Source organism: Chlamydotis macqueenii, chromosome 2 (genome assembly GCF_036417535.1).
Source record: "Chlamydotis macqueenii isolate bChlMac1 chromosome 2, bChlMac1.mat, whole genome shotgun sequence".
NCBI lineage: Eukaryota > Metazoa > Chordata > Aves > Otidiformes > Otididae > Chlamydotis > Chlamydotis macqueenii.
Window position 1 is genome coordinate 66962686 of NC_141557.1, and position 23356 is coordinate 66986041.

At 37.9% G+C, this 23356-nt stretch overlaps 1 protein-coding gene across 2 annotated transcripts in view; it reads right to left on the reverse strand.

Annotated features, from left to right (window-relative positions):
• Positions 1-23356, reverse strand: part of KDM1B (lysine demethylase 1B) — a 29327-nt gene that overhangs the window by 5068 nt on the left and 903 nt on the right. Inside the window, exons 3-20 of one of the 2 annotated variants that reach the window (XM_086743172.1) lie at positions 21304-21406; positions 20369-20493; positions 18408-18497; positions 17501-17612; positions 16661-16777; positions 14994-15032; positions 13759-13963; positions 12484-12668; positions 11424-11600; positions 10370-10444; positions 8909-9046; positions 7329-7500; positions 6132-6259; positions 4531-4662; positions 4083-4157; positions 3041-3157; positions 2064-2189; positions 505-627 (exon numbers count right to left, since the gene is read on the reverse strand). In XM_086743172.1, coding sequence (XP_086599298.1) covers positions 505-627; positions 2064-2189; positions 3041-3157; positions 4083-4157; positions 4531-4662; positions 6132-6259; positions 7329-7500; positions 8909-9046; positions 10370-10444; positions 11424-11600; positions 12484-12668; positions 13759-13963; positions 14994-15032; positions 16661-16777; positions 17501-17612; positions 18408-18497; positions 20369-20493; positions 21304-21393 — 2226 coding nt within the window. In that variant the 5' untranslated portion in view covers positions 21394-21406. The remainder of the gene's footprint in view (positions 1-504; positions 628-2063; positions 2190-3040; positions 3158-4082; positions 4158-4530; positions 4663-6131; positions 6260-7328; positions 7501-8908; positions 9047-10369; positions 10445-11423; positions 11601-12483; positions 12669-13758; positions 13964-14993; positions 15033-16660; positions 16778-17500; positions 17613-18407; positions 18498-20368; positions 20494-21303; positions 21407-23356) is intronic. The other variant, XM_086743171.1, reaches the window with a different exon arrangement.

Here is a 23356-nt window from a genome sequence, read left to right on the forward strand (position 1 = left end):
ATTAGAAGAGTAAGAGATTGCTTTGGTTTGGGGGTGTTGCAATTTCAGTTGCTTTTGACATGGCGGGGGAGGGAATCATTCAAATTCATCAAGCTTAAAGCTTTTATTATGTATTGGAAGGGGTGATGACCAAAAAAAAACTCGATGTTTGGAAAAAGTGACAGCTAAGTAAGAAGTATATTTGTGTTACCTGCCTAAAGTAATGATTTTAATTAATTTTGCTCTCTAAAACCACTTTAAAGGATGATAGTTCATTTCTATTTTTCAATTCATTACCATTTTCCTTTGGACCGATCTAAGATATTTCAATTAATATTTTTCAAACAAGAGACCAAACACTGTTTTTAGTGTATCTCAAAGGAAACATATTCCATAAAACTGTCAAGAAAAGAAAAATAGTTTAAGATGTCAAAGATTTTCCTATACCTCATGAGGTAATACAGTCAAAAACTTTACGTCTGTTGGGAAGTTAATTCATCTCTTAATAAAAGAGGCTTCTCTTACTTGCTCCTTAAACAGCTCTCGAAGTACAGTCATACACTGTTGCAGTACTTGTTTATCATCCAAATTCTTAATGGTTGTCACAGCATCTCCAGTGACCACTGACATTAAAATGCTTTGTTTGCTCTAAAAACAAGAGAGATGAGATCATTTCAAAATTATCAGGTTATTAAGTATTTCTTGAAGAGTCTCTTTTAATTGGTATTGACAAAGATTTTCAGCTGCAAAGCAACTTTTGTTCCAGAGGAAAGTGGGTTTGATTCCTTAAGAAGGTAAAGGGTGCATATTCTACAGTATTTATGCTCAAATTACTAACCATCCTCTGACGTCTTGTTCACAGACCTGTGTTACGCTCAGCCCCTTTTACAACTTGCTGAAATAGCTGAAAACTATCAACCAATTTAAAGGCTAACCGAAAAGATTTGACATTTATAGTGTTATTCTTTGTGACAGACCTCCTAAGCTCCAATTCATGCCAAAATTGTGCCAACCTTTCAAAAGGTGGTAACGAAGACAATATATTCGAATACTAGTTAGGTATGTTTTGGATTAGGCCAATACTGAGCTCTTACCAGCAGATTTTGGCCCAAGGAATGAAAGCTCAGTTCTACTGATGTTTCCTTCTACTTCAAGAAATCTGCTACCATGCAGAAGTTTAAAAGATGAAGTGGTGACTACTGAATAGCACAGATGTTCTCAACTCCTTTAAAGAACTCTCCCTCTCTTGTTTATAAGGCAATCCTTCTGTTACTAAGCTTGTCAGCTAGAAGAGAATAGCTATCAAGCAAATTAAGAAATATATCTAGTGTCTCTGGAGAGCACCAGCACATTGAATCTCACGTAGAATAAGCTTAAAAGTATTGAAGAGAAAACTTGTTTAAGGGAAGTTATATACAGGTACAGATAGTGTATTAACAGCGCACAGTCTTCACAGGATGGTTTCCTTTTGGAGTAAGCCATAAGGTTATAAAACGGCCTTTTAATTGCTTCCAAATAGTAAGCAGCAGCTGTTGTAAAAGCATGAAAAGATAAATGTGTAATGTGTCTGCTTGGAACTGGCAGGGAAGAGAAATACAGTGTCAATGCACTGGTTTGAATTTGTTTTGAGATTCATGACTCTGGGACTGATCCTACAGAACTCAGTTTCATACAAAACCTAGTGTTTGTCTTTTCTTCTGCCATTCCACACTGTTATTCAGGCTAGTGCAAGCCATTAAGTGTTAATAAGCCAGCATGATCTTTTTAACAGGATTTTTAGCAGATTTAAATAAGGGCACAGAAGTCCTGAACTGGAAGTCACTGGTAGACTTTTTCCCATATTAGTACATCTAAAAGAGTAAAAGCCTTAACTTGCTTGTATATTATTTTGTATCCAAACATAAGAAAACGTTCACATTTATTACAACTAAGTATCAATCAGCTTTTTCTTGATAAATAATACTGCTTCCACTTCTTTTAACAGTTGCAGGGGGAAGAAAACTTTCATTGTTCAGTAACCATTGCACCTAGATTCAAACTGAATTTCTGACAGGCCAATAGAAAATACAGATAGGATATGATACCTCTGGATCCATGTCATAGAAAACACTAAAGAGCCCACGTTGGCTGGAATTGGGTGGAACATGGCCAAAAAAATCAGCTCCTTGAATTTTACTGTCCCAAAATCTATAAGGAAACTCCAAGGCAATCTAGAGAGAGAGAGTGAGATGGAATTAAAGCATTTCATACCACAGAGCTCATAACTGGATATAGTATATGTTGTTGTTCTAATTCTTTTTCCCTTTTCCCACTGAATTAGAGACGCTTGGTTCTATGAGAGGGTCTCAGAGAATATACAGGCCTGTTCTCCATGGGGGACAGGGAAGGAAAAACAAAAACAAAACAACAAAAAAAACCCCAGCTATTCTTGCAAATTGTAAACACGCAGACTATCAAATTCACAATGGAATTCACTATGGAAAATGCTCAAGAAATTCAGCAGAATTTTTACAAACCTAACGTAAACAAGTAATCCCCATCCTGTGTGTGGGGTTTCTGAATCTTGCCTTTTTGATTTCAACATTGTTATAATCCTGTTTCTGGCATTACTTCTGTTACTATTTTGTTCTAAGCACACACCTTACTAAGATCTTTTAAGGAGAGGCTGGAAAAGGGTAGGAGATTTTACACTGGTCAAATACACAACTTCCAGTATTCTTCTGAAATAGTTTATGTATTTACTAGGTCAAAAGGACCTGCAATAAGCATATTATTGGAATTTTGGAGGATCCGAGACCATCATGAAGGCTTAAAATTAGGCACAAAACGTTTAAGCTGTGAAGTGATTCTGCAAACAATTTCTTAAAAACCCCAGTAAGTTGGGAAATCTAAGAAACAGAAATGCATGTGATCCCCAATAACATTCTGCTCTTCCAGGCTACTGCATACAAGTAAAACCAAATGCATACTAAATCCTGAGACATACACAGCAAAAACAACAGGGACAAAGCAGCCAATGTTTCAATGAAAAGAAAATGAAATATAATGTGAAATTACTTACCTTCTCAATGACTCCTGCTCCCAAACTATTAATGGCTTTAATTTTTTTTTCTGACAATGGAGGATTAAACTGAATGGCATTTTTCTGAAGAAGGGCCAGTGGTACAGTCACTAATACCTGAAAGACATAATTACAGTCACAACACTAGCAAAAGCTGAATACTGCACTTAAGCCTCACAGCATCCTCTTCCCTATCTTGGATTATTCTTGGAGGATGCAGCATAATACTCACCAGAAATCTCTAGATTAGTGTCTGGTTTTACTCCCCATTAATGGGAGACACATGCCTTACATTCAGGTGAGAACAGAGCCTGAAGTTCACTGGTTTTACGTTGTAGTCTGTTGAATTGCTGGTATCAGAGTGGCTAACCGTGTTACTAATTTGAATACCCCCTGCAAATTATAGTCAATGGCTCTCAGATTAACAAAACTGTATTTTTGAAAGGAGAGAAGACGGTTGTTGTTTTGGTTTGTTTTTCTATCCTTCACACATCCCTTCGCTTTAAAATATCCTCACTAACACTGTTGATGTCAACCCAATCTTGATCAAGTGTATGTATAATTTTAGAAACTAACAAAAGCTACATTATGCCACATGAAGCAGGTAGGGATTCAGGGAATAAGGGAGACAGAAATATGGGTTGTCAAGTCCTGCATACCAAAGGGAAGAATTTTAACAGGGCAGATGCACATATTAAATGGGGTAAAGTTGAGCAGAGAACAGAACCAGAAAACATAACTGTCACTTCAAAGACCAGAAAAAAACCAAAACTATTTGCTTCACATTTTTAGTACTACCTATATTGTGCTTAGTTCTGCAAATCAACTAGTACTCAAAACTCAAGCATAGGCTCTAGGACATCCCAATATGGGTCACTAGAATGTATGAGTTTTCATCTTTGAGTGGGGAGAAATTGGACTAAATACTTTTTGGGGGAGGGGGAGGGAGGAGTGCAGGGGAGGAAGACAAAAAGGATATGTACTGTGGTCAATATTGTTCTTCTGTTCCCTAACATCCTTAATCTTGAAGCATATTTGGTACCTTTTGTGTTGTCCACACTGTTCCATCTGCAGTAGTGACCTGTACTTCTTCACCAGAATAGTCAATACTCTGTACCTATTGAAAGACAAATTGAAGATCATACTACATATGCAATGCAAATTCAGGCAAGAATAGCTAATATAGCACCAGTCTGCACACGAGAAATTGAAGAATGCAAATTTCCAGAGAAATATTGAAAGAAAAAAAAATTGTCTCCATGGAAGCTGAAAAATCATCATGATTCTGACATATAAGCTCATCATTTAATAATATTTAAGAACTGATAGTCTTCAAAGAGGATTTCCAGAAACACTGAAATTGTCCTCTCTCTTCTTAAAGACAAGTCCAAATAATCACAGGCACAGATATTCCTGGTCCAAAAGAACACAAAGATATGAGCTTCAGAGCAATCCAAAACAGGCACTGCATCAACATTTTCCAGACTCACTGGGAAATTCAGCCGGATGTCCAGCCCTTCTGCCAATTTCTCAATCACAGTAGAATATCCCACAGTTAGAAGAGTGTGATCTCCAGCAAACTGGGCAAAAAATTCATTGTGGTCCCATGAGCGTGCAGATACCTGCGGACAGAACATAACTAGCTGTCTCTACCAGTGAGGTGACATGGGTACTAGCAAAAGTCCCACAGTTTAGAAGAAGCCACCCTAAATCCCTTCACAACTTGGGGGGGGGGGGGGGGGGGGGGCGTGAGGTGAGGTGTATCGCCACAATGCATGGCAAAGCTGACAAAAGCGAACAGCTTATTTACCTAAAGCCACTATACAACATATGAATTGCTAGATTAAGGAATGTCATAATAATGGGTTGGTCATGAGCAGGTAATTTATAGCTCTGCTTGGTAGAGAAAACAAGGAAAGTAGTACAAAAATTCTGGTGGATTGCAGTGTGCTTATTTCAGTTTTCTGTCTCTAGCATAGAAATCAGATTTTACAGCCTTAGGACTTCAAATAAAAATGTAAATATTTTATTTCCCAAAATGAAGGGGAAAATGAGATACAAAAAATTTTTTTGTTTCTTTGGAAGTTCTTCCAGGATATCTTTCATTGACCTCCTTCCCGCACCCCTGCAAACTCACAGTTAGTACAATAGTGATATTTGCACTAAGAAGTCAGCAATTAGCAGTGAAAAATCTGAAGGAATTCTCAAATAACTATGAAAATGCCAATTCCTATCACTGCAGTTGCATTTATTTCATATTTTGAATTTAAAATTGAAGGTAAGATAGATATAAACATCTTTCTTATTTCCCTTGGGTGCTCATGAAGTGTGAAAGCTTGACATCAAAACATTTTCCAGTGACTGCCCTGGTATAGCATTGTCTCATAGATTTTTGTTACGTTCTTATGCGCTTCTCAGTTCAGATCAGATTTGTGCATCTGCACATCTCAATCAGCTGTCCCACTACCATAGTACAACTGACCTGAAACATCTTTAACCCAAGCAACAGGACTGAGTAAATAATGCACTCTAAACATCATCATACTTTGACATTTCCTGAACCTGCTTGTGGTTAAAACTGAAGTCGCGAGGAAAGGTAAGTATCACAGAGCCAACAGAATACCTAGGAGTGGTGAACTGGGGCCCACCGTCAGGGTGTTGGAACACTTCAGAAGTTAAATGCATTTATTCTCAAGATACCTAGCAAGGCAGAGAAATACCTCAGTTTTTAAACACAGAACTGAGAAGCAGAAGTCACACACAACATCTGAGGAAGAGTAACTTTCCTGTGAATCCTAACACCCAGCATCTCAGCAGAATGCCCTACTCCACTGCACCATCTCCTCTCAGCTTCTACGTTAAAGAGGATCTCACTGGAAGCACGTCATGAGCTCCCATCAGATTACCTAAGGCAGTGCTGGGGTCTGTGTCTCAGTGCTTTTAAAGAACAGGTTGGGGATGTAGGAACAGTTTAGGAATAGCTGATTCTTCCTTTGGGGCCACGGGATGGATCAGATGACTTCTCAATGTTCCTTCCAACCCTATTTTCTATGAAGCTCAGACACTTCAGAACATGGCTGTCAAAACTCACCTGAGAGAGATTGCTGCCACAGGCATACTCCAAATTACTGAGATGGAACTGTAGTACTTTTTCTTCCAGCTCACTGAACTGGATACCAGACTCCTGAATAAAGGCTTTATAGATCTCTTGTATTTTTTCTGTGAAAGAACATGTTTAAAATAAGAATTTATCATGATTTGTCAGAAGTCCTACTGCATTTCAGTATGCTGTTTTCTGGATTGCAAGATTTTCAAGCTTATTGCTAATTTGCACCAAGATGTTTTTCTTCTCATAGAAAAAAAAAACCACAAGATCTTTCCAGTGATAAAATACAACTTAGTTGTTTAATCATTGGTTTCCCTAGTAAAATAATCTTCTTGAAAAAGCAAACATATTTAGCTTCAGGAAAAAAAAAAAGTTAAAATTATTTAAAAGAAAAAAAAACCAAACAAACAAATAAGCAAACAAAAAAACTGCAACAGCACCGCTGGACTAGCCAATTGAGACAGGAGATATATTAATTGTTTAGTTATCATCAATATACACCTGAAGATATTTCAAGGAAAATACTCTTCAAAATATTGGAAAATCCTTGCAAATAAATCCTGCTTAGTTTTTACAAAACCAAGAGAGCTGAGAAATTAGATCCAGAGTTAACTAAAGAACATAGGAGTTACTAATTCTGCCCTACAGAATCCACGCTGAAAAGATTTGCGAGGCAGATGTTTCTAAGCAAGTTTATTTTTTGTTGCTGAACGTGCTTGCATGCTCTAAGTGTGGTGGGAGACGTTACTAATGGGGGTGGGACTATTCTTGCCAGCGGGCGGCTTTCATCAGGCTCTTTTTCAGACAGATTAGTCAAAGAGTACAAGAGTTATGGCCAGCTGTGGCCTGCTTCAGCAAGAAGCAAGTCTTTTGAACTGCTAGTGCTACTGGTTATACTGAGAAAGCTACCTCATGGAAACAACATACTACATGAGAAGTCATACAGAGTATTATAAAAGCCTTCAAGTTAGGCTTCCTTAAAAGTTACAAGTGACATTTTGGTCTGTGTGTATACAACGGTCAATCTCCCTTTGTCCTCCATAGAGCTAGGTTATGGCTGTTGGATTTCAGGTCAGGTGTACAGCCATACATTTCCAGAGATATCTGATATAAAAGCCATATTCGTATAAAACTCTACGAATGCTGGCAACATCTTCACTTCGCAATACATCTCCCACTTACCACCAAGAGGAACATCGTGATGTTGGGTTTTATCTTTTCTCCACTCAGAGACGACATCTAGGATGGCATTGAAATGAAAGTCCATACGTTTATCAATAGTGGGATCTGTTATCCTTCCACCTTCCTGGATCAAGTCACATCTCTCCCCTAGTTTGTGCATTTTAATGCCAAGCTTAAGAAAGAAACATTTTATTGCTTTTTAAGTATAGAAAAAACTACAGTGCCTAGCCTGCTCAAAGTTATTTAAAGTAAGGTGAATCCCTCAATGCCACTTAAAAAACATCTAGGACTTCAAACAATTAGTGAGACTAACTCAAACTCTTGTCCTCCTAAAACTGGAATACCAACAACCCTTCTATTAATTAATTATCCACAAACTGTTGTTCCCCACCTCTTCCATCCCTTTCCTTATCAGGAATTCCCAGAAACCTGATCTCCAACTTTCCTATCAGGCCAGGGACTAGTACAGAGACGCTGGGTCTGATAATTAGACAGGACAAAGCAGTGTCCTTCATTTCTACCTTACCCCATTAAAATCAGTTTTTTTCTACAGCTTTCTGGTGCCTGATACCCAAACAGTTCCCTGCCTTCAGGAAAAGACAGGATGTTGCTTGCCAGTTACCACAAATTTTATAATAAACAAGCAAGCAAGAAGTTACTTGGAATTAAACCTAGTATCTTATGCTTCTTGTCCAACTTGTGTAAAACACACAACAGAGCAAGTCAGAATAAAGACATTTTTATGTTCTACAGAATCAGTCTAGAGAAAAATAGCACAAATGTAACACTAACTTCTTCCTAGGGCCTTGTTACTTAGAGTGCACTCCAGGGTTTTTCAGATATCCTCACATCTCTCTAGGCTGTTAGTCACCACTGCAGATCTCTTCTCAAGATACAGTGATACTTTGAATGAAAGATGATATCAAATGACCAAGGGATAGGCACCCAAGGTGTATTCAGAAGTCCTTGCTCCTCACCTCATAACTAAAACATTATTGGGGGAAAAAAAAAAAAAAAAGGCAACTTCATAACACTAAACAGTTAAACAGCGTGAGCTGGGTTTGTATGCCTCTCTGAAAAAAATACATACTCAAGTTCCACTTTGAGAAATTCAGCTTCCTGCCCCAAAAAAAAACAACCCAAACAATAAAAAAATAATAACTTAAAGAAAAAAAAAAATTAAAAAAAGAAATAGAGGCTGAGCAAAGGCAAGTCCATCATAGATCTATGCATTACAACAATATAGCAATAGCCTCCCACAGTAAAGTCTTTCACAGCTCTGAGGAAGTAATGTAAAAGGTCCCTGGCAAACTATCTCCAGAAGAGAGGAAAAAAGTGGTTTCTTCTGGTTCTGAAGTTGCAGCCACCTTGTTTTTCTTTACATAATGTGCCCAAAAAGTGTTCTACAGGCCTTTTCTGTGCCCAGCTGTTACCAAAGTTATAACAGCAACACAGAGTTTACTGACAACACAGAACAGTGTTTTAATCATGTCACTCTCACTCTTACACAGCCACCCGAGCCTGGCTTTAACGACAGTTTTTTCGCTACTGATAATGTACGACCACTGCAGGGAACCCACTTGCTCACACATTAGTGCCATTGGGTTGTTGACACATCCATTCACGATTTGTGCACCTCTTCCAACAGTGACTCCTTTGAATGTCTTGTCGTCCCACACTCGGCCACCAATTCTGTCTTTAGCTTCTAAGACAATGACCTATGACACAATGCAGCTTAGTAAATGGTAAGATTTTATTATATTAAACATATCTGTTCAACTCCAGAGCAGAGGGGAAAACAAAACACAAAAAAAAACCCCCAAGCAATCCAGCAATGCTAATGATCTTAACACTTTATTTTAATTTGTGAATATAGTTCATTTATGCATTTAAATTGACTTTTAAAGGTTATCCTTTGGGATATACACATATAAAGTAATTGTTACTTTAAGAAACAACCTGAATAAAAATAAGCCTTCTTTTTAGAAAAGCTAAAGACCTGTTCAGGACGTCTCAAAATTGGAGTTTAAGGCATGCAACAGGCTGTTGCACAGAAGAGTCTGGGTGCAGTATACATCTAAGGAAGTCCATACACCTTTTTGAGAAATTTATTCCGATGATACTCCAATAAAACCCCAGTCTCATGTATTTCCACCATTCATACATACCGCCCGCAGCATCCACTACATGTCACAGACAGACACAGGATACTGGACTAGATAGATGTCTGACTGAGTACATTTATCTTTACTTACTTTTATTATCTTTTTATTTTTAGATAAAGTCTTTTTAGAGAAACTCCATCTCTCCAGAACAGTAGAAAGCAACAGTATGTATATATATAAAACCAGTATATTTTATATATTAAAAAAGGTCCTGCCAGTCGAAATTTATGTATTTTACTGCAGGACAGCTTTCCACAGAACTTGATGTACAGAAAGGCTGTACTGCAGTTTGCTATTTAGCAACCAAAGAATGAGATAATGGAGCTATAGGATTCAGGGTTTCATATACATATATGAATTTATAAATCTGGAAATTCAGATGCTCATTAATTTCCTTAAACATCAGCCATGCAAATGCTTCATGTGTAAAGACTCCCATAGATTTTCCTAAGAATATTCTGATATGTAAAGCTATGTCAACACGTAAATATTGTGAGGTCAGTCTATCAATGATAGATGTGAGGGGGAAAGGAAATACATGTGATTTGCTTGTTTTTAAGTACAGTAAAGTACACCTAATTTAAACAGCCACTGTCATCTACAGTCTCATTATTTGGACATGAATATCCATCACTCCCCTGTCCTGCCAACTCAAGTCTACGTAAAATATTCACTGCATGCTTTGTTGAATTTTACATACAAGTAAGCGCTGTTTTTAAACAGCGGATTTACTCAATAAAGCTCCAGATTCTACAAATGAATTAGGATGCCCATAAATGTTTGTAACAAGAATGTCATTTTTTCATTTTGATGAAGATCACTTTTAAAGCAGTGGAAGTCTGATTTTTTTAAGTAATGTAGTCTGAAGTTTCTTACCTTAATTCCAAAGTTGTACAGTTGTCGGGCTGCTGCTAATCCTGCTGCACCAGCTCCAACAATAATGACAGATTTCTAAAATACAATAAAAGATTTAAATAAATAAAAATAATTGGAGCTAAAATAGAAATCATCATTGCACACTTATTTTTCTTCTTGCTAAAGTTAAAAATACCTGCAGGTTTCAGAAGGCTAGGCTCTCTTGACCTCTAAAGTAATCAGTGGTAACTTTTAAAGACAGTGCATTTAACACAGAGAAAAGATCAACTGTAGCTTTGAAAATAATTACAATTTTTAAGCACTTTAAAAGCAGATGTCTCCATTTCCTTTAACGAAAACAGCTGAAGTTATCAGTCAAGTAACGAAATCTAACTGAAGCTGTAAGAGAAGAAACATGCTTACCTTGTAATGGTTTCAATGACAAATTGGCTTGACCAGTAAAAACTACTTTATAAATTAAAAACATATACAAATACACTTTCCAAACATAAATCAACTTACAATTTCTAGAAGGTATTCCATTACAGAATACATAATTTGGTAAGTTTCTGTGTGCTGTCAACCAGATTGCTAGTCACAAATATGTACTCTTTAATTGTAATTCTGGCAAACCAATATGGAATAGGAGTTTCCTCACCTATGGAAGCAGAGGTGTGTTACAAGGTTAAGCCATGAGAAGAACCTAAGTGTATTGTGTATTTTTCAGAGTTCCTATCCATCTGAAAAGCTCATAGGAAGCACAAATCCATAGGACTGAATTCCATAAATTTTAGTGAGAAGGAAAACCTTGCTGGGAAGAAAAACCTTGCTGGGAAGAAAAACCTTGCTGGGAAGAAAAACCTTGCTGGGAAGAGTCCCATGTCTGTAGTTTCCATAACCATTGAAGGCAGATGAGAACCGTGAAAAACAGGCAATGTGTTTGCTTTTAGACATAATTTTTACATAAACAGTTGCAATCACAGCTAATGAGCAAAAAATCCAGAACCAAAAGACTATGACATGTGCCCTGTAGTTTTATAGAACTAGTAACGTAGGGATTATTACAGCAACTTACATTGTGGTATTCTTTAGGAAGAAGATACTGGTCAGGACTGACTGATAAAATCCCTGTATTAATTAGCCCTTTCCTTGTCATAAAATAAAGTATCCTCTCCATTTCCTGTACACAACGAATACGCACAAGGCCCCGGACAATGATATGATGGATACATTTTTGAGGGGTAAGAGCCTCCTGCGAAGGAGAAACAAAGAATAGAAAGTGTTGATTATCTAATATTCAATTTTTTTTCATGAGCTTACATTATATTTAAACTGTAAAACAGTAGGTAAAAATTAATAATGAATCAGGTTTCTGAGAGCATTTTAAAATCAAGTTTTGTGGAAGTTTCTTGCTTGCCAGCTTCACACAGTAAGATAATAATTTATTAAACTAGAATAACATGGAGTTAATCTTGTGGACTCAGCAACTGAGTCCACAAGATACTCTTGCAAACTCCATGGTGCACTCCATTAGTATAGAAATGGCATGGAAATGCATCCCTGATTGCAAAATTAATCTACCTGGTGGCCATGCTCACAATGACATTCCAGTAAAATCCATTCCAAAATGGCATTGCAAATAAAGAAATAGATTAACATCCAAAACCTTGACATAAATGCAGACATCAGTAACTGAAAGCTTCAGTATGTGCAATTCCAGCAATTCCATTGAAGGCAGTGTCACAGAGTTAGCATAAGTTAAAAGACAATCACTTCCCTATCCAACAGTCATACAAAAAAAAAAAAAAAAAAATCATAAAGCACCCACAAACACTGCTTAGAAGTGTTCAAGCATTCTTTTAAAAGTTAATAGCTGGGCAGCCTCAGTAGAGTTTTAATACTTTTAAAACATTTGTATTTTACTGTAAAAGAAGCTCCTAGGCATTAAAACAAAAATTAAAAAAAAACCCAACCCCCACAACAAAACCAAAAGAACCGGCCAATCTTAGAATGTATTTTCAAAAGGATGGGAGCAATTTTTCTGATGCATAAGGAGATGTCTAAGAAGAGAGTCCACATCCCAAAAAAGTGGCTATTATTTATAAACAAACAAGTTAACTACTACCATCTCTTACCTTGCAGTTTGTGTACCACAGAGCCAAAATCAGGTTTCTCAAAGCCAAGTACATGGTAGGGTCTCGGGAATATTCTGGGAACTCATAGAGCTCATCCAGTTCCATGACATCTGGCCTCACACAAAGTGCTTTCCCACATTCGTTGGGCTGGTAAAAAGGCTGGAAATACTTGTTCATGCCTGCAACTGAATAAAGACACACCAAGAACTAGTTATATTCCACCATATCTTCATTGTCTCCTTTTCCCTCTAAGATGATCCATTGACTTCACACAGATAAATGAGTAACGAAGCTTTCCAGCCTCTCACCACCTTTGGAATAATTTCACGTATATTGCTCTACCCTCTCCTATCCTCTAGGCTGTGCAGTATTGTCCTGCTACCTGATGGGTACGTCTTGGATCTATCAGAGCTTAAGTTTTGTCAGAGAAACAGTATGTGCCCTCGGATGCCATGGTAAGTCCAACAAGGAACAGGATCTAAACTCAAGTCTAAGGCCTAGCATCACTGTACAGGCTCACGCAGTCCTCCACACCCCTTTCATCTTCAACTCCCAATACTGCCCAGAGTGAGTAGTAACTAGAAGTCATCATCTTCCATGTGCAGTACTGATGTAAATAAGTTTTCTGTTTGTTAAGTAGATAAATATCTGTTGAACAGATGAACAGATTTATTTTCAGCACCTAAGGAAAGCAAAGCCTGCTAAGATGACACAGAAGCTGACTGCTCCTCAAAGCATTCTCTCCGAGTTGATCATGGGAATCCTGAATTACCTTTCTCTGTTCCTGACCTATTCTGCAGGTCCACACTCCCAGGCTGTCAGTCTCAGAGCTGTCATGAGCAAAAAAATTAACCTAAAGAAACCTTAAAAAAAATCAAATCCTTTTCTCCAAAGCCCCAAAAATCCACAATATCAGAACTAGCAGAATCATGTTTTGTTTTGATAAATCTTCATTTCCTTGAGAACACAAAAATATTTAAGTACCTGCATGTTAATTTCCCATTTCTATAAACAAATGACAGGTGGTAAACAAAAAGCCTCTGCAGTCTGTTCTTACTCCCTAAAGAAATGCCATACGAAATGTGTTACCTTTATCTTACAAAAGAGTAAATTGCATCAAAGAAGTACAGAGGCAGTCACACGGAGACTGTGTATTAGTGCTAAGAACAGAACCAGTATTTCTGAATCAGGAGAATTATGTGCCTTATAAAGTCAGCTATAAGACAAAATTTATCACACCTATTTAAGCAACAGAGCCCTGCCGATGGCCCTTACCAGTCAAATTAGGCACGCTCTTTAAGTGCTCTAACTTCACAAGGTTGGATTCACCAGGTAACCGATTAGTGCTGGTACAGGATGGACTCATGCCCACGCAGTCTGGATAATATGCAGCTAGAAAGGGAGCTGCCACACTGTCTTTCAGCAAAGGAGGGAGTATGAGCATGGAGTACCACCAATGGTCTGAAACTTCAGCCACTCTCTGGCCAAGCGGAGAAGTGAAGGAAAGAGGGGAGAAGAGAACACGTCAGTACTTTGAAAACGTTGGAAAATGAACCAATTCCCCCCCTCCCTCCAAAACTGAGACCAAAAAGCACTAGCAGTACCAATCTCAGAATTGCAAGTCATAAAGACATTTTCTCTCCCTCTTTCCCCTTCCTCAGCCTGACACAGAAAACCTGTAGCATTAACCTCTTCCTCAGAAACAGAGCTGAAACTTCAGGAACTCCACACCCACGTGGAAAGCAAACAGATGAGACATGCCGTGACAACACATCTATGCCGTATCAGGCCCTTTATTCACAGTTGTTTATGCATCCAGAAATCTGAACTTAGAAAAGTCTAGGCTAACTGATCAATTTAATTTAGATTCTGCTATTCCCATATCAAACACCTTCTAAAACCCTAACACAAATGCTAACGATTCAGCCTTAATTTACAAATCAAACATGCATTAAGGAAACAAAACCCAAAGCTTCTACAAGAGTCAACAATAAGCTTGGACACATTTCCTGGGATAGAGAGACCTCAGGTACGCTTGCCAGCATGGGGTCATTGAACATCAGGTCATACTAAATCTGAAATGCATGTTTACGTGATCATAAAAAAACATGTTTTTATGTTCTCTCGCAGTCTTCAAAAAGAGACTACCTTGACTAAGATAGAAACAGCCTGAAAGACAGGGAAATTTTAGGACGGGGAATTTTATTTGAAATCTGGCAACTGAATACTGTTGAGAATGAGGATGGGAAGTAAACCTTGAATCGCAGGCTGCAACCCAAAGACACCACGAACTACCTGAAAGCTAATTGGTGTGGTAAGGGAAAAGAGGAAAAAGATGAGAGAGTAGAAGGCCTTAGGCTCTGTTGCAAATAGTGTCTGACAGTTTCCTGACCAAAATGCAAAAATACTGCCATAACTGGCCAAAGCACCAAGAAAAGGAAAGAAATATGCCGTGCTTTAAGATCATTTTCATATTCTAGGACAAACGAGGAGGAACAGCCACTACTCACCAAGTCCTCAGGCATGGAACACTGGTCTGAGCCCTCGGTCTGAAAGAAAAGTGACTGGTATCAGAGCTATTCGTAAGCTGTACAAGAAAAGTAAATATAAACCAAAGTAATTTGGCCATAGCATAGTTCTTTAAACTTAAAAACCAAACAAAAAATGTATTAGTGTTAGCTTTCTGTAGCAGAGATGATTATGTTAGTAAAAATAAATAATAGAGAAGTGTATAGTTAAAAACATAACACACCATAAAGCCAAAACACCCCAGAAGATGTTTTAATTTGTTAAATTAAATAGTTCTACAGATCAGACATAGTGGTTTAGCCCTCATCACCACACAGTTTCTCGCTCACCCTCCCTCTCCCCAGCAGGATCAGGGAGAGAAATGGGAAGAAAGGAAAACTCGTGGGTTGAGATGAAGACAGTTTACTAGAATAGCAAAGGAAAATTACAATAATAACAAAATATAAGGATACTAAAATATACAAAATAAACAACGTATGATTTCTCACCACCCAATGTCCCAATGACCGATACAGCTCCTCCCGAGCAGAAATCATGGAAATGAAACCGAGCAGCGAGCAAAGGAGCAAAAGGGAGCCAGCGAGGGAGAGGGAACGATGCCAGCGAGCAAGCAAAAGAGATGAGATGGAAAAATGGATGCATGCCCCCTCCATGGACAACCCCCACTTATATACTGAGCATGATGTTTATGGCATGTAATACTCTCTTTGGCCCGTTTGGGTCAATTATTCTGTCTATCTTTCTCCCAGCATCCTGCATCTGCACGTGAGCGAGACTTGGAAAGCTGGACAGTGTCCTTGGTCTCATTAACAACAACTCATATCATTAGGGGTTTATCAACATTCTTCACATATGAAATCCAAAACACCCTGGCTACTAAGAGCAAAATTAACTCCATCCCTGCTGAAACCAGGACAAGATATTAAAATATACATTTTATTCCATGAAATTTAGTGGAACACCAAAAAAAACAAGTCAAGAAAAAAAAAGAATAAAGAAAGTTTACAGAAAAATTCTATAAACATGTTCCAGAGAGACTCTTCCAGTCTAGAATATTAAAAAGTTTCTCATTTATTTGAAGAAGATCTTTATCACAAAGTTTCAAGATGAAACACTGACTCTTTTCATTTTCATATGGTCGCATGTTCGTATTCTCATGCTATGTTTTCAACTATATAGCTTCTATGGCACCATAAGGACTCTTTCAAATTTCAGGAGTTATCTTCAAACCAAAGCTGGAAGTTTTCATGTAAAGCCCCATGACAAACTCACTAGAAATTAATAAAAGCCCATTGAGCTTTTCAATGCTTTCTTCAATAATGAAGTATGGCTAAACAAAACCAAAATAAGTATTTTGGTGTATGTCTATATTATACACGCTGATAATCTTTCCATGGCTTCAGACTGAAGGATTTCACAATTGACTATGCAGAGAAAGAGTATACCAGATACTTCTTTCTTGACATTTCTGCTCAGGAAACAAAAAGTCCAACAGGTGTAGACCTGTCACTGTGCAGCTCCCAAGGCTGTCAGACAATTGTTTTGGCATTAGAAACACTAAGCAGCAAAAAAGAAGAAATTAATGACTGCCAGCAAGAAAAATCAACTTGTTCTTAGTTTCAATATGAGCAAAAATCTTCTGCGTTACCTTGGTGGAATTGTTGAGTTTCATACCACATCTGTAGGTTTTTGCTATCTGTGGTGTCAGTTGGATTTCCTTTGTCAGCTGACGCCATTTACCACAGTCTGGCTTTGTGCACTGCACCTACAAGTCAAAAAACAAACATGTTTTTACTTGTTGCTGTCTGATTACAGATAAGATTAATGAAGCATAACTAACCAAGTAGAAAGAAAGGAGATGTGAAGAAGTTGTCAAATATTTGAATTTGTTCTCATGTAATCCTCAGGTCATAATTAAGACATTTGGTATACAGAAATCTTGCACCCATCTCCCGTAAGACTGAATTTCACCACAGAACCTAACTCCAAAATTCGTTCAACACCCAGTTACTACAGTCTTCCACAGGTTTTGCAAGCATTGCTGCAAAAACACATTGTTCACCACTTCAAAAACAACAACAAAGAAAACCACCACCACCAAACTCCTTTCCAGTCTCTTTTCTTCTGCTCCCTTTACTAGGGAAACACAGAATCTGTTTTCAAAGTCTTTCACACTTGTATTTTCCTATAGCTGGCATGCTCCCTTTTCCCCTCCAAGTCTTATTCTACCTGAACATCACAATCTTGGCTGCTACTTTACTGAAAAGCAAGAGGGTTGTTCTTTGTGAGGTGTGGAGGTCTCCAACAATGGAGGAGCTGATCAGGATGATTATCTTGAGCTTTTCTACAGTCCCCTAATACTAGAAGGCCCCCACAAAAACTCAGCTGACCTGCTGCTTGAAGATAAAGTATCAGAAACTCGCATCAAAACATCCCATTGAAATATATCCTATAAAATATAGGATATATTTCAATCCCTTCATCTTACCCAGTAAGGAAGCTGTTGATCAGCCATGAAGGCTTTTGGACTGGGCTCACTTTTACCGTTACTTGTCCAAATCCTTTTCCAGGCAGTGTATTTCTCATAACCATCTTTATGGCTAGGAAAAAAGAGAAAACAGCAAGCAGTCAGAAAAAATTAATATTTAGTTCATTTCAAGAAACAGCAGTTATTCTAAAATTAAACATTTTGTATAGGGACAGAGAAATAAGGCTGTAAGAGTCCTATATTTTTCCTATTAAAAAGGAGAAAGTCATGGTTCTTACAATAGCAATAAATTGCATCCTGACTACTACATCCTCTTGATCATGAGCATGCTTCCCGGTATCTAAGATCTGGACTGAGTCACAGGTGCTGCTGAGCACATAAGCACCCAAAATTCTTATGAGAGCTAGACTCAACTCCCACTCAAATGGGAAGGAGCTTGGAGCTGAAAGCACTCTGTGAGCCTGACCAGAGTCTTCACGGTCACTGAACTGCAAGAGTTAAATCTGCTCACTGATTTGATGCTACAGAGAGGGAAAGTCTCCTGAACTCACACTGTAAAGTGAATGAATTTGCTTTATAAAGGAAAACAGATTTACTTAAAACTGTCCTCATAATTTAAAATTCTCTGATGTTGTTTTAAAATATAGAAAAGCTCCAGAATAAATGCACACACAAACCAGCGTGTCTAAAGTAACCGTTTTTGTCCACGCTGCTATGTTTAAGTTGATGATTAATCCATACAGCATCTGTAGTATTAGCCACCAACATCTAAGCCTCACTTGGAATAAAGCAAGCACAGAGGAGAAGTCTCTGTATTTTGTTTATAGACATGATGTTTCACCAGTTGTGACGTCTGCCAAATTTTAATAAGCACAGAAAAAGGCACAATCTTAATTGGCAAACCTACCTTCGGTAATAGTGGTCAAAACATTCATTGCAGAAGTGTTCCCCACAGGAAAGATGATACCATCTAGACGTATACCCATTTTTAGCACATCTGTAATACAGGAGACATAGAAATAGTTTTACGATACATTTAGGAAATTTAAAAAAAAAAAAAAAAAAAAAAAAAGCTTTCTGTTGATGGTAGCACATTCTAGAACATGAACAAAATATTCAGGACAAGCCAGGGCTTTATGTTACATTCATGAAGGCTGACTTGCACAAGGCACTACAGTCATACAAATAACAATAAGATCATTTCAATTGTCTCAAACATTTCCAGTTTCCAAACTAAGCAGCACCAGATGCAAAGGAGGCAAAATGTACACAATGTGCAGTTTTATAGCTGGTCTGGCTTCCAGCAGCCTCTCGCTAACAATAGTCAACTGAGCCTGTCTTTAGTACCCTTTAAGCAGACGTTTCCTGAACATGAAATACGTTTGCTCTTACAATATGTGCTGTGACACACTAAGCGTTTTGCAAATCTGTAAGAAGACAAACTCACTCTCCATAGGAACTTACAGTTCCTTTACTTTGTTCCGTTTTGTTCTGATATTAGTGCAGGGGCAGGAGGGATCATTTAAATTAGTATTTTTCTTGTACGTGTGATCAATTTATTCATAAATCATTACAACATCCCATCCCCAGAACAACTGACAAAACGATAAAGGCAAATCTGAACAGAAAACAGATGTTGCCTATTTCTTTCACGTGACCAACTTGGCTGCGTTTTTAACCCAAAGAGAGAAAACACTAAGGAAGCAGTTACACATCCTGGGCATTTATTCTTTATTACTCTTAGAAAGAAATATCCATTAGCAAAGATTATATTCATCAGACAAAGCAATCACTCTTCACTTAGAAAAGTCTCATTACACTCAACAAAATGGTTCAAGATAAATGCATGAGGTAAAAAGCACGAAGTAAAAAGCAGTGACCTAAGCTACTAACTGAAATAGCTAGCCATGAAATGATCTCATCTCAAATAAATAATGTTGAAAATATGTACCTAGGGGATGGGGGGATGGAAATCAAAATATTAAAATAACAATTCAAAAAGATGACTAAGCAACATCTATTGTTTCCTAAATAAAAAATGTGGTATCACCAATGCTGATCTCTTGGGTGCTCATTTCCCCTACAAGTCTCTTAATGCAACTGCAAAAACACTTGGCTTTCCTATAACAACCTCCAGAATACATTGACCTCATGCCACCAAAAAGCGATCCACATAGATAACTAAATGAAGCACTAAGTTATTTTATATCATTGGAAAATAAAGAATACAATGAAAGTTTGTCTCAATTAACCAGGGAGGGAGGAATGCTATATAATTACAGTCTGTCTGCTGCATAATGAGGTCTAACATGTTGCTTATTATAGATAACCTTGCCAGCATTACGCGTTCGGTACCTCCAGGGTCAGAATGCAAAAGGACTTGTGCAAGTACATGGAAAGGCACGAACAGCACGAGAACAAAGAGTTCAAATAAGTACGACTGTGTCCCAAGACACAAAATTTCAAGGTCAGGATCTCACCTCAGACTGCAAGGGACTCCAGCAAGAGTGACAAAGACTTTCTCAGTTTTACTTTCCATCTTTAAAGCAAGTTTAGCTTCCTCAGATTACACTAACACACTCTCAGTTTCACAGAAGCAAGGCACATTCCAGAAGACACCATTAATAGCATAAATAAGCATATTCTAAAGATATTCTGTATCTGAATTAGCAACTTGCACAGTAGAAAGTTATCCACAACAGGAATAAATTGTGACACTTTCCTGGCATCTTCAGACTCATATTAGTACCTTTCAATTCTTCCTCTACATTTAGAAACGAAGGTATTTTTCAGAATATAGTTAGGAACCTAAACTTTAGCTGCAAGTTTAGCAAAGTCCACAGAAAATGCAAATAAAAAGAAACAAACCTTTCAGCTGCACTGGCAAAGCAAACAGGACATGTTGCAGTGCATCCAGCTTTTTCACACTTTCTATATTTCTTCTCTGACGCTTCATCATCATCATCTGCTGCTTCAGCCGCTTTCTTCTTCACCTAATAAAGAATAACTGAAATCTGACCAGAAATTACACAAATTCTTCTTCTACAAAACAGCATTCAGACCATTTTGTAGCCTGTGGGTAGCATCAAATTATTAAAATCGTACTGGTGAAAATTTTTGTATCCATTTTGAAATGGCTGCAGCATGAAACAGCTGTCAAAGTAGGTCAATTTTTCTACCAAAAAAAAAAAAATCCAAACAAAAACAGTAAGGCTGGAAATATCATTTAAAGCTAAAAACATCTTGCCTTAGTCTAACCGATGCCATTTAAGAAATTATAAGCAAAGCTTCCAATTTAAATCATATTTTAAGCTCCATCACATGCTAATGAGTCAAGCCTCATGCATTCATTCTATTTCTCCTTCAGAAAATCTCTTCTTCACATACTTACGGATATTAATTAGTGGCAGTCTAATCTGAGGCTCAAATTAAATATTAGGCTTGGTGCTTTTTTTGGACTCCAAAGCTGTATACCAAACATCTCTTCTGGGCCTCAGAGGTTGTGTTGTTTTAGGCCTCTGTCTGGATGGGCAGACAGCTTTGTCTGGCTGTACAGAAATCTGCGACTGTATATTTAACATATCAAGCATTTACTGCTTATATTGAGCATTTGTCTTTTCTGAATATTGTTCACAAATGAGACCAACCTACTTATTCACAGAATTAACTAACTCTCCCTCTCTCTGGTTAAGTACCCTAAGTCCTAACTTATCCACAATGAAGCCCACTTTCTTTATAAATGTCAACAGAAAATGAAAAATACCAGAATATGAACCCATGTGTTTTTAAATTATTATAAATACCTGTCTTCCAGAACTCCTCAGAGGAAGGTTGTCTGGAGACTGGTCTGAAGAACATGCCTTTTTTTTCGTTCGTACTCTTCCAGTTGACATTGTATTATTAGATCTGCAAAAAAAAAAAAGGTAGGCAGTAGTTAAGAAAAAAAAATTAATAATAATTGCTTGATTTTGCAGAGCCGCCTAATCACCTGGGCAGTACAGCAACTCGTAACACTTAGGTAACTCTGACAAAAGTAGCAAGAATCTGTTTAGCTTGACTAGTAAGTAATTCAGGAGGAAAATGAGAATGAGGCCTTACAGGAAAGGAACAATACTACTATTTTAAACTAAATTCGGAGTTAAGATTAGATCCTTGAGTACATCTTGACAGGATGTGTTCCAGATCAGCATACCCTGGATTTCAGTAATCTGATTTGCATTACATGAAGACCTGGACTGGAATTTGGGTTGGCAAAGTGAATAGACATCAGCTCATAATGCAAGCATTGAAACACCACTCTGAGTAACATTCGTCCTGCTAACTACTGATTTATGGGCAGCAAGAGATTTGCACTGTAAAGCACTTTTCCAAACAGCGTACTGAAGAGATGTTTAATACCAGGTGAACAACCAGCTCGAAGACTTGCACACCCTCCTATGAAAGTACATCAGAATTTAAAGTCTAAACTGCAGCTGCATTGCAATTATAGGTGATCAGAATATTACAAACTTTGTTGTTAAGCATACTATAGGAGAAAAGAAAAGGTTTACACCACAAGAGAGCTCTATAGCTGTCGGTGGGAACAAGGAAAAGACCACAGTTTATCATGTAAAAGCATGGAATGTGAGAAAGCATGTCACAGAAATAGGAAAGCATATTTAAAATGGTATTATCAAAGGCATTATTTTCACAGGGAGTAAAACACAAATAAGGAGAACCTAGAGGAAAAATTAAATCTAAATGTGCTCCACCACATACAGAAAGGAATTGGAAATATAACCCTTATACTACAGCACTGCATCATGAACATTATCTTGGTGCAGTAGGGATCAGTTTGTAATTATATTTTTTTAAAAATACATTTGATGCTTCTCAATTCTCTGTGTTCCAGTCTGCATCTTCCCTGTCCAAGCTGACAGCGACAGACATGGTAGCAGTAACTTCATTCAGGAATTCTGCTAAAAGTAAAGGTAACAGGAGAGGAGAATGGGCATTTTTCCAGAGTTTCAAATGAAGCTGATGCAAATCAAGTACATTGGTGCTTTATTCTCCTCTGAAGATAGAAGAAATTGATTTAGGAGGGGAAGAGAAATCATATCCACATAAGTGAAAAATTAGTTCAGACAACCCAATACAAAAATAACATTATTTTTTATGCACCCCTCCCATTATAACTAGAGAGAGGAAAAAAAAGAATTAAGTCAATCTTTATTACCTAAAAAAACCCCACAACATCACTCCACCATAACTTACCACTGTGTGGGAGTGGATGAGGTTGGAAAGCAGAGAAAGAAAAACCAGCCTGTTTTCATTTACGTGAGATTTCCCTAAAGTACTGTGTAACGCCCCAGGAAACGGTGGCTTTTCCCCCCCCCAGAGATTTCCTTCTGGATCAGCAGCACAACAGTATCTCTCTGTATCGCCTTAGCTCCTGACACTAGAAAATCGCTCCTACACGCTGCTGCTTTCACAGTCGGAGGCTATGGGCTACCCTGGCACGGAGCAAGGCACCTGGTGACTCATTTTGGTGACTACCAGGTGATCACACTCTGCTGCTGCTGCAAGGCCCTTATCCAAGGAGGTAAAAGGCCATGCAGCTGCTTCATTGCACTTACAGGGTTAGAAAAAGATAGGATGGCAGTTATTATTCCCTAAGAAGTTGGGTAAAAATATTTAAGATTCAGAGAGGCCTCTCATTTCGAAGGGCAGAGGCCAGTCATATGGAATCACATATTTTTGCTATAAGCACTACGAGAGGGGGAAGAGGGAGGTGGGGAGAAAGAGAGAAAGAAAAAGAGCTCAGCCTACGTACATAACCATAAGCAAGGCCATCGCGTCCAGCTGTGTGCTGCTTCG